At 39.2% G+C, this 12,500-nt stretch overlaps 1 protein-coding gene across 1 annotated transcript in view; it reads left to right on the top strand.

The window, feature by feature from the left end:
- Positions 1 to 12,500, top strand: part of LOC115211064 (S-adenosylmethionine sensor upstream of mTORC1) — a 254,580-nt gene that overhangs the window by 235,276 nt on the left and 6,804 nt on the right. The window contains exon 3 of the mRNA XM_029779952.2: positions 12,341 to 12,455. Within this exon, the coding sequence (XP_029635812.1) occupies positions 12,341 to 12,455 (115 nt within the window). The remainder of the gene's footprint in view (positions 1 to 12,340; positions 12,456 to 12,500) is intronic.

Here is a 12,500-nt window from a genome sequence, read left to right as displayed (position 1 = left end):
TCTCTCTCTCTGTTTTTTTTTTGTCTATTTGCGTATTTCTCATCCTCATCTCCCAGTCAGTGTGGTGCCACATAAAAAGCACTTGTGGCCAGTGCTACATTGGAAAGCACCTGTGCCATGTAGAAAGGAGCTGTGCCAGCGCTACATTAAAAGCACCCTGTACACTCTGTAAAGTGGTTGGCATTAAGAAGGGCCGTCCAGCTTTAGAAGCCAAACCAAGACAAACGACTGAAACCTGGTGCAACTCTCCAGCCTTGCCAGCTCTAGCCAAACTGTCTGATCCATGCCAGCATGGAAAACGGGCATTAAATGAGGATGGTGATGGTGATGGTGGTGATGATGATGATGTGAATGTTGGAGATGATGATCATCATCAACTTCATCATCATCCTCATCATCTTCATCACCATCATCATCTTCAACATCATCGTCGTCTCCATCATGATCTTCATCACCATCATCATCTTCATCATCATCTTCTTCGTCATCTTCATCACCATCATCATCATCGTCTTCATCACCATCATCATCTTCACCAGCATCTCCATCATCATCTTCATCATCAGCATCTTCATCATCATCTTCATCACCATTGTAATCATCTTCATCACCAACATCATCATCATCATCATCACCATCATCTTCTTTATCACCGTCATCATGTTCATCACCATCATCATCTTCATCATTTTCACCTTCATCTTCATCATCATCATCATCATCACCATCACTGTTGTTGTTTTGACAACCACTTTTCTCTGCTTGCATAGTTCAGACAGAACACTTTGAAGTAGAATTTTTACTGCTGGATGCTCTTTCTGTCCCTCAACGCTTACCTATTTCCAAGCAAGGTAATATCCACCCCCACCCCCCACCCCATGGCCAGACATGTTTTTACAGAAGATTGGAACAACACCACTTGTATGATGGCAACACTCATTTACAACAATGATGTTGTGTCAAGACAAGGAGGCATGACCCACCACCACCCAACCTCCCCCTACACACACACACACACACACACACATATGACAGGCTTCTTTGAGATTCCATCGAGTCTGAGAAGTAGAAGACATTTGCTCAAGGCAACATGCAGAGAGATTGAACCCAAAACCATGTGGTTGGGAAGCAAACCTCTTAACCAGCCAACCATGTCTGCCTATGCACACACACACAGACACATGCACATACACACACACATACATACATGCATGCACGTACATACACATACACACGCATGCACACACACACATTCTCACACATACACATACACACTCACACACGTATATATAAATCTGTCTCAACAATTTAATCAACCCATGCATTCATGGAAAAAAAAGACATTAAAATAATGATGACAATGATATATATATATATATTATATATATATATATATACACATATACATACATACATACATACATACTACATACATACATACATATATATATATATATATATATATATATATATATATATATATATATATACACATATATATACATACATACATACAACATACATACATATATATATATATTATATATATATATATAATATATATATACACATATATATACATACATACATACATACATATATATATATATAATATATATATATATATATATATATATATATATTCCCGTGCTAGCATGGAAAGTGGACGTTAAACGATGATGATGATGATGTACATATATAAATAAAATATAATGTGTCTTGAATGGCACAACAATGCAGAGTGGACTACAATAACTGTTATAATTTTATTATCCACAGTCTGATATAATAATAATATTTCGGAATACAAAAATTCCTTCTTCAGATATCGCTAGAAATATTTCGAGTCACTGCTATAATCGGTTTCTAATGGTTACTGAATTTTTTTTTTCTCTGGTCTTACAAAGCTCCTTCTGGAATTCCTCGTGAGAAGTGCGTGAGGGCAGCCATGTCTCAAGCTCGTGCGTGCTGGCAAATCCGTAGCACTGCTTCTAAGTTATGTATTATACGTTCAGTTTCCTTGTTTTTTTTTTTGTATATATACTACATGAGCATGTTATCAGAAATGAACTTACACGCATCCAGATGTAGCTAAATAATATACTGATTGCCAACCTCCAGCCTGTTGTTAATTTGGGGCCCTAGTCTGTCTATGAGGATAGCTTCCTTAATTCTTAGATTACCCAAATTTCTTTCATTGGCTCCAATTATGACTGTTATGCTTTTGTTGGTGTTCCAGCATCTATCTAGATGTTTTCTGAAGGAGAAGGCTCTCGTGTTCAAATGCTCTTTGATGCAAATGTGTAACGGTCTTGTTGTGCTACCCATATAGAACTTGTTGCATTTGTTACATTGTATTCTATACACAACATTTACTCGTTGGCATAAATGTGTATCACAGATGGGGAAGTTAGCCAGTATTTATTGATTGCTGTCCCTTGCCTGTTTCTTTGCTAGGTGTCTTCTCAGATATTTATATATATCTGAAGACCTGGCAAATAAAGTGAGTCCACAGCTGTGACATACACCAGTGTCGCATAACCAGCCCGCTCAAAAGTACCTTGGATCATAGGCCGACATGCCATGCTTGAGGAGACCTATTGAGTCAAGTACATCAACGTCAACATCAACAGCAATATCAAAATCCAATCAAATGGAAATCGTATTTGTGAGCCCTGTATCAGTAGCACGTAAAAAGCACCATATGAACGTGGCTGATGCCAGTGCCGCTTTGGCTGGCTTCCGTGCCGGTGGCATGTAAAAAGCACCATCCAAACGTGGTTGATGCCAGTTCCTCTGGCCCCTGTGCCAGTGGCACATAAAAAGCACTCACTACACTCTTCGAGTGGTTGGTGTTAGGAAGGGCACCCAGCTGTAGAAACACTGCCAGATCAGATTGGGGCCTGGTGCAGCCTCCTGGCTTCCAACCCATGCCAGCATCGAAAACGGATGTTAAACAATGATGATGATGATGAATGTGAGTTTTGAGGGATACATCATCTGGGCAGATACTGTGGTGGTTCTGGGTTGTGTTCCAATAATACCAGCCTAAACAGCTTGTTAGTCAAGTCATTTTATTAAAAGATTTCCTCTATATTTATTGTTACTAAACTGAATTCCTGTTGTTTCCTGTCTGTTTCTTGTCTGTGATATATATATAGATAAAGAGAGACAGACAGAGTCAAGAGATGAGATCCAGAGATGCTCAATATACAAAACAATAGTGCTGAAATGATTTGGACATAAACTCTGAAACGTTAACCGAAGACCAAGTCTGCAGAGTAACAAGGGGCTCTAAGAGGAATCTAGGTTAGCAGATATGGAGATAATGATACAGATAACCAAATAGAACTGCTTGGGTTTCATATACAAAATATATATACATGTAGGCACAGGAGTGGCTGTGTGATAAGTAGCTTGCTTACCAACCACATGGTTCCAGTTCAGTCCCACTGTGTAGAACCTTGGTCAAGTATCTTCTACTATAGCCTCAGGCCAACCAAAGCCTTGTGAGTGGATTTGGTAGACAGAAACTGAAAGAAGCCCGTCATATATATATAAATGTGACAACTGATGATGGTGTGTTTACGTTCCTGTCACTTAGCGGTTTGGTAAAAGAGACCGATAGAATAAGTATTAGGCTTACAAAGAATAAGTCCTGGGGTCAATTTGCTCGACTAAAGGTGGTGCTCCAACATGGCTGCAGTCAAATGACTGAAACAAATAAATGAATAAATAAAAATGTAAATAGAGAGAAAGCAAACACTGAAAGTTTTCTGACGATGAATATCCAAGATTGAATATTTCGATATTTATATATTAACAGAGCAAACTTATACAAAGTACAAAAACACAGAAAAAGAAGGTATGGTGTTACAAGTCCGACAGCTGTTTCTGGGGGCTCAGACTTACTTCATAATGTTGGCGGATGTATTTCACAAAAATATGCAATGAGTGATGGAAGCATATAAATGTTGGGTAGATCCAGCTACCGTCTTCAGGGTGGAGAGATAAATACCTAGCATTACAAATCATAATGCAAGGAAATTTAAAGGCAGAGTGAGTGAAGAGGAAAGAGAGCAGTAGTGGAGGGAAGATATAGGTAGCTGAATGGTGGGGGGTGAAGTAAGGAAGAGCTAGAAAAGATAAGGGGGTTAAATGAGGAGGATGAAGGGGTGAGTGATCAGGGTATTGAGGGAAGTAGAAATGGAGAGTTGGGTGATAAGTGGATAAACAATTCTGAGGATAATTATTCTTTTCAATCACATCTTCATCATCATCATCTTCATCACCATCCTCATCTTCATCATCATCGTCATCTTCATCATCATAGTCGTCTAAGCTATAACAGAGAAGTTTAAGGCCCATAATGCTGTGGGAACTTATATATTGATAATTTCATTCTTATAGCTGAATCTGTGGTAAATTTAGAGCAGAAATTCCAAACTTGGAAGCATAACCTAGCATGATGTAGCCTTAGAGTGAATGAAGCAATCTCTAAATAGGAGAACATACAAGTTTCTTGTGCCATGTGGAAAATGACTAAGCTTGATATTTAGATAAAAGAGTAACTAGAACAGCACAAGAAGTGCTGTGGGATAACTTCATATGCAGTGGATGCCACAAAGGGCAATAAACACTGATAGCTCAACAGAAACAGATTCAATGAAATGTCCAAAGGGCTCCATAGAAGTAATTTCATTATCTAGGTGACCTATTTAGCAGTGGAGAAGAGTGTTCTGGGAACATAGTGGCCAGAGTAGAAATGGGTTGAAAAAGTTAAAGGAACTGCTACTTCTGCTGACAACTAAAGAATCTCCTTTAGAGTAAAGGGTGTATTGTGTGATGCTTGTGTATGAAGTGTAGTGCTGCATGGCAGTGAGATGTGGGCACTGAATGTAGAGGATTTGTAAAGACTAGAAAGAAATGATGTGACAATGCTTCAGTGTGTGTTTAATGTTATTGCGCCTGAACAATGGAACATAAATGAGCTGAAAGAAAAACTGAAAATAAAGGGAATTAGATGTTGTATAGAAAAGAGAAGACAGTGTTGGTGAGATTAAACAATGTGAGTTGGACATGACAGCTGTATAACAAGTGCTGTGTGTGCAAAGTGATTGGAACCTGTGAAAGAGGAAGAACCAGGAAAGACTTGGGGAGGAATTGGTGAAAATTGGTCTCAAATTATTGAACGTTATGGTGGAGAGGAGAAGAGAAGGGGCTGATTGGTGTGGTGTTATTAGATGCTAGAGAAGACCCAACTGTTCATGTAAAAATGGTGAATTGAACATAAAATTTAAGTTTGGGATGAAGGCCGAGAGCCATGACTTATCTGCATCTGTGGCACCCTCTCATCTCTCTCACATTTCTATCCACCACTCATGCTACCCATGTAATAAGAGATAGCACACAACCCGCCTAAATACGATCCCTTCACCACCACCCTCATCACTCCACCATCTCCTGCCTATCAAGGTGTCCATGTATAAGCGATTGCAATAGTTGTGTCTGAACTCAAAACACTTTACTTTTGCTCTTTCCTTACTGTCAGTCATCAGTCATTACTCACTCCTCACCTCAGGCCTGGACACACCTTTCTTACTAATGTCCATCTCTGATCCCACCCATTATTCCCTCTCACACCCCCTCTAAGTCTCAGTTCCTACCATCACCCTTCCCCCTCTCTTTCATCTAACCATTATCTCTCTCTCTCTTTCTCTCTCCCTCTCTCTCACTCTATCATTCACCCCTCTTTCTTTCACTCTATCATTCACCCCTCTTTCAGACAGATTACTTTGAGTGGGCACATGCACATCTTAGAAAGCAGTGAAGACTCTTTAATGTTACGGGGTACATAGCAACCCTCGAGTGTTGGCAAATAAGTGGAGATAGTGTAAGGTTGAAAATACATTTTAATGTTTTGTTGAGGACCAGACAACTTCTTTAGAACTGATTCCAAAATAAAATGCACCCAAAATATTCAACAGACTGGCCAGGGAATGAGCAGAGTAAGTATAGGCTTGAGGGAACTGCTTGGGCTTGCTGAGAACATGACAACTTCTCTAATGCTGGTGCAATAATGAAATGTCTCCTGCACATTTAAAGTGGTGGTGTTAGGAATTGTATCTAGCTGAAAGCAAGTCAAAAATGAGATTTTTTTCCCTTGTCTTGTTCCAGAACACAGTAACCAAAGTATTGAGCTTGTCCCTTATGACCTGTTTAAAGGCCCCTGCCAACAGAGAAAATGAACTGCAACGATTTCACTTCTCAGAATTACTTTGTCTCCTGCCTTTTCAAATCAAACATTCTCAACTCACTTATCTCCCTTGATTATCATCCTTCTGCTGCTCAACTCCTCAAATTCCACTGTTCCTATTAGGTTCAGTTCTTCACGTATACACACACATAGATACACGTAGACATAGAAGTGCAGGCATGGCTGTGTGGTAAGAAGCTTGCTTCCCAACCACATGATTCTGGATTCAGTCCCTCTGTGTGGCACCTTGAGCAAGTGTCTCCTACTAAAGCCTCAAGCCAACCAAAGCCTTGTGAGTGGATTTCATAGACAGAAATTGAAAGAAGCTTGTTATATATATATATGTATATATCTGTGTATGTGTGTGTGTCCTCTGCCTCTGCCTGACAACCGATGTTGGTGTGTTTACATCCCTATAACTTAGCAGTTCAGCAACAGACACTGATAGAATAAGCAAGAGGCTTAAAATGAAAGTAAGTACAGTAAGTGGTTCATTTGATTAAAAGACTTCTAGGCGGTGCTCCAGCATGGCCACAGTCTAATGACTGAAACAAGAAAAAGATATAAAATATATATATATATATATATGTATATCTTTATATATGCAAAGGTACATCTCCGCACACATATCTGTACATTTGTCACACCTCATTTATGTTCACTGTTTCTCTTGTAATTTTTTGTAGCAATCAAGGAAATCACCCCCACCACCCATCACCCCCATCACCGCCATCAGTTGTTCTATTGTTTTCAGTTATTATCTCCCCATTTAAGCTACTTTTCTATTGAGACTGATGCTATTCCAGTCAAACTCCAATAAATAGAGATAAGCAGGGAGTATATAATGAATGGTTTTTCCCTGTGTTTCGAGATAACACAACAAGTTAAATAGTGTCAATAAAATATTTACTGTATTCAACTGAAAAAACAAAAACAAAAAACAAACACTGGAATTGGTGGCGGTGGGGGGGGGGCGGTGGTGTGTTGTTTGTTTACAGTGAAGTTGATAAAATATATTTAAGCTCTCTGGAGCAATACTGAGGAACTGGCATTGCTTATATGCCTGTCATGAAGCATATGTGTACGTGTGTGTGTATATATATATATTATATATATATATATATATATATGTGTGTGTGTGTATGTATGTATACAAATACACACACAATGGAAAGTCAAAGATTATAAACACTCTTGTTTCTGTGATTTAAAAAAAAAGAGAATAAACAGGGGTTGAACAATTACGTCGTTTTTTTCCCACTGTATTTCTTCCAGTGGACCACAAGCTTGCTTATTCTATCAAAGAAGAAGCTTTTCAGATAGTTGCACAGCTATTTGTGCACCACTTTCTATGCTTCTTCATCCACAGCAAATGGATGACCTTGCAAAGGATGTTTGAGCAATTCAAAGAGATGATAGTCCGAAGGGGCAAGATCTGGGCTGTATGTAGAGGGTTCCACTAACTTGAAACCCTATTTTTCAATGGTTTTGACAGTATGCGTGGAAGGTTGAGTCTTGAATTTCTTTTTCCTTGATGATCAAAATCGATCAAAAATCAATGGAAATTGTAGTTGTGATACCAGTGCCGGTGGCACGTAAAAGAACCATCCGAACGTGGCCATTGCTAGCGCCGCCTCGACTGGCCTTCATGCCGGTGGCACGTAAAAAGCACCAACCAATCGTGGCCATTGTCAGCCTCACCTGGCACCTGTGCCGGTGGCATGTAAAAAGCACCCACTACACTCACAGAGTGGTTGGCATTAGGAAGGGCATCCAGCTGTAGAAACACTGCCAGATGAGACTGGACCTGGTGCAGCTTCCTGGCTTCTCAGACCCCGGTTGAACCATCCAACCCATGCTAGCATGGAAAGCGGACGTTAAACAATGATGATGATGATGATGATGATGATATCAGGTGTTTCCATTCCATGCTCTGCCTTTTGTATTCTGGCTCAACATGAAGGACCCAGCTGTTATCTGCTGGGACTGTTCTCTCTAAAAAAGCTTCACCTTGACTGTTGTACTCGTTGAATAAGCAATGATAGATCTCCACATGATTGCATTTATGTGCTTTGGTAAGCTGTCTTGGCACCCATCTCTCACAGACTTGAGAGAAGCAAAGCTTGTTGTGAATAATTTCAGGACTAATTATCCACCTCATCGGTGGTCACTTATTGGTTCACTAGAACATCTCTCAAGATTGTTGAATCTTCACGTAAGTGGTGGGGGTTTATGGGTGTCCTGCTCTCTCTCTTTATACTTCACACATGTCTGGTCATTTTGAAACTTCTCAGTCCACTCATACACACTTCTATGCAGTGAAGGGCTGACCACATTGTACTGAAAACCAGTAATGAATTTCTGTCCCAGATGTACCTTCAGGCCAGAGAAATCGGATCGCTGATCTCTGTTCTTCCTTGGTACACATGGCAAGTGGAGCAGTCATTTTTACTCTGTAACAACAGAAAGGAAACTGGGACGTTCAAGATCAAACCATGGTTATGTAACCAGCATAACACCACCAGGTAGTGTGCACATGTGCTGAAGGTAATGTGGCCAACCCAAAGAAAGTTTTAGGAGGAGGAGTGAAGGTAATTTTTGACTTGCCCTTGTGTGTGTGTGTGTGTGTATATATACACTCTCTTTCTCTCTCTCTCTCTCTCTCTCTCTCTCTCTCTCTCTCTCACACACGCACACACACAAGTTGGCCATCAGGCCATGTGCACATGCATATATGTGTGTGTTTATGTCCTAGTGAGTCGTCAAGTTCTTTGGCTCATGATCACATGATCATGACATTGATCCCTAGATCAGGTTGAGCATTGTGTCCTTGAGCAAGCCTCTTAATTTCACTTAGCTCCTGTCTAAACTGTTGGTCAACTATTTAGAACACCAGATAAGCAGTGAGACAGCTTTTTATTCTTTCTAGCTGCCACTTCTTTGATGTTATTTTGGATCAAGACAACGAGTGTTGAGTGGGGGGGGGATCAGCTAATATCTGCTTGTGATTGCATGTTAATGGTCATACATGATTCTGGGAAGTGGTAGTAGAAGCAGCAACTGCAGCAGCAGTAGTTGTAGTAACAGTAGTAGTGGTCATTGTTATTGTAGAAGCAGGAGCAGTAACATTATATGTACTCTCGGAGTGGTTGGTATTAGGAAGGGCATCCAGCTGTAGAAACCTTACCAAATCAGATTGGAACCAGATGCAGCTCTCTAGCTTACTAGTTTCAGTCAAACCATCAAACCCATGCCACCTTGGAAAAAGGATGTTAAATTACAATGATGATGATTATATATATGTTCTTTTTTACTTGTTTCAGTCATTTGACTGTGGCCAGGCTAGAGCACTGCCTTTAGTCGAGCAAATCGACCCCAGGATTTATTCTTTGTAAGCCTAGTACATATTCTATCAGTCTCTTTTGCTGAACCTGCTAAGTTTCGGGGATGTAAGCACACCAACATTAGTTGTCAAGCGCTGTTGGGGGGAGAAACACACACATATATATGTATATATTTGTACATATATATGCATGCGTGTGTGTGCAGTACTTATGTATTTATATGACTGTATCTTTATTATCATTATCATTGGTATGTGTGTGTATGTATGTTCCACGTCCTCGCGTTGTTGTGTTTTCTCTTTGTGTTTTCATGTTTGGATTAACTATATATATATATATATATAGGTTTGAAACCTGTTTGAAAAGTGGTGAAACACAAAACTCTTGGCCCTTGAGTCCCTCCATAACTTTTACAGATTATTAATATAAAAAACATGTGTGTGTGTAGAAAGACTGGCAGAGATTTATGCATTAAAATTCTGATGTTTGAACAGTGATTGAAACAATAGCTTCCCAGTGTGGGGATTGAACTTTCATCCTGTGATATCTAATGTCTTATAGATTCCTTGAATGTTTGTTTGAAGAATTGACAAAATGAAAGAAACAAAAATTGGTTTCTGTGAGACGTGGCTGCTGCAGTGTCAGCTGGTTGAGAGGGTGTATATACGATTGTTAGTTTGTTTTGTTGAATGTTGTCACTGGCTGCATGTGTCTACAAGCATCTGTGAGCCAACCATGCATGCATCGATAAGATTGATTCTGCAATCCCTGCAGACAGTAGCGAATATTTACTTCGTACTTCACTGGGAATCCACATCTGCGAGTTTGTCACGATATATTAATGTAAAACATACTTTTGTTGGTCAATAGTAGACTAGGCACATCAATAATGCATTACTGAATTTTCTAGGTCTTAACAATTGGTTAGAAGCCATTTGTCTCCACATTGAAGAAATATTTTCCTGCTGCCAATAATTCCTGCTCTATTTGGGTGCAGATGCATTAATCAGTAATTTAGTTTACCATTTCAAATGTATGCAACTATGAAATGTGCATTTCCTCTTCGTATTCTATGAAACATGTCAGTTTTTACCACCATCCCCTTCCTCCTCCTCCGTCTTTCAAATGGTTTCACCACAACCATTTATTGCAATGATGCTAACACTGGAATAACTCTTAAACTTATATTTCTATCAAAAAAAAAATGCTGAAAGCTAAAGGCTGACCCCACCCCACCTCTTGGTACTAAACACTTCACTATTTTTATAACACTACTAACGCCATATTAATTTAACTCCCCACCCCCCACCATAAATAATTAACTATTTCCAGTTTGTTAGAGGAAAATTAGTTGCGAAAGACCTTTTTTTCAATTTGACTCTTAAGTAATATACAGAGGAGTGTGGTGGTAATTAATGTAAGAATCTAAGAGTCGTTCATTAATGTGCAGTCTAATTGTGTTTAATGTAAGTATCAGTTAATTGAAATTTTGTAAAGTTTAGAATAATCTGCAATATGGGAGTGGATCCAGTCTGACTGTGTGGCTGATCTGGTCTATCCATTTTGACATGGATAAATGGATGTCAGACATCAGGGTGACAACTATAAGAATAATAATGACTTTGAGAGTATGAGAGCCTTTCTCTCTTAACTTGAAATATATTTACTATCTTTCATTTTAATTCAGTTTTCTCTTCTTTGATTAAATTGAGCTGCTGCTGCTGCTACTACATCATCATCATCAAGAACAACAACAACAACTAGGCTGGATTAACCCTTTTGTTACCAACCCGGCTGAATCCAGCTCTGGCTCTGAGTACAAATGTCTTGTTTTCATAAGTTTTGAGTTAAAATCTTCCAACAAACCTTATTCACAATTTATGTCCCTAACATTAGCTTAATGATAATTAAATTAATTAAATTCTTTGTTATATTTAAAATAATTGAAAGAAATACAGAGCATCTCAAAATAAATACAGTAACAAAAGGGTTAAGACCCATAGAGGCCCCAAGTTCGTAAAAATTTTGGTGCCCCTTCATCATCATCATCATCATCATCATTTAATGTCTGCTTTCCATGTTGGCATGGGTTGGACAGTTTGACTGAGGGCTGGCAAGCCAGAAGGCTGCACCAGGCTCCAATCTGATCTGGCAAAGTTTCTACAGCTGGATGCCCTTTCTAACGTCAACCACTCCAAGAACGTAGAGGGTGCTTTTTACGTGCCACTGGCACAAGGACCAGTCAGGGAGTACTGGCATCGACCACACTTAAATGGTGCTTTTTACATGCCACCGGCATGGTGGCCAGTCAGGTGGCACTGGCATTGACCATGCTTGAATGATGCATTTTATATACCACTGGCACAGGAGCCAGTCAGGCGGCACTGGTGTTAGCCACGCTTGAATGGTGCTTTTTCCATTTTGAAATAGGGTTAAAAGGTGGGTGGAAAGGCATAAAGAAAATTCATTTAAAGGCTTTGTTTAGGAAGGACACTAATTTCAAGTCAGACTGAATGGTAGGAAAATATTGAAGTTCCCTGCAGAACATTCTTTTGGTGCCTTTATAACAGTGAAAGAAAATATGATTCAAAAACTACAAATTGTGACATTATTTTAAATGATAAATGCCGAGTCATGAGTTCAAAACTCTATCTTTTCCATAAGATAGGGAAACTTAATCTAGAAATTATTTTCATGAAACAAAAACCCAGTCAATCATTCAATGTTGTTTATTTTTCAGGATGTTGGATTCCCTTAGCAAGATCCGTTTATTGGATGTTGGTAGCTGCTTCAACCCATTCTTACAGTTTGAAGAATTCTTGGCTGTTGGCATTGATATTTCTCCAGCAAAATCTGTAAGTGGTAAAATTTTTTCCAACCCATGCCAGCATGAAAAACAA

Source organism: Octopus sinensis, linkage group LG4 (genome assembly GCF_006345805.1).
Source record: "Octopus sinensis linkage group LG4, ASM634580v1, whole genome shotgun sequence".
Lineage (NCBI taxonomy): Eukaryota > Metazoa > Mollusca > Cephalopoda > Octopoda > Octopodidae > Octopus > Octopus sinensis.
This window is presented reverse-complemented; position numbering and strand designations above follow the sequence as displayed.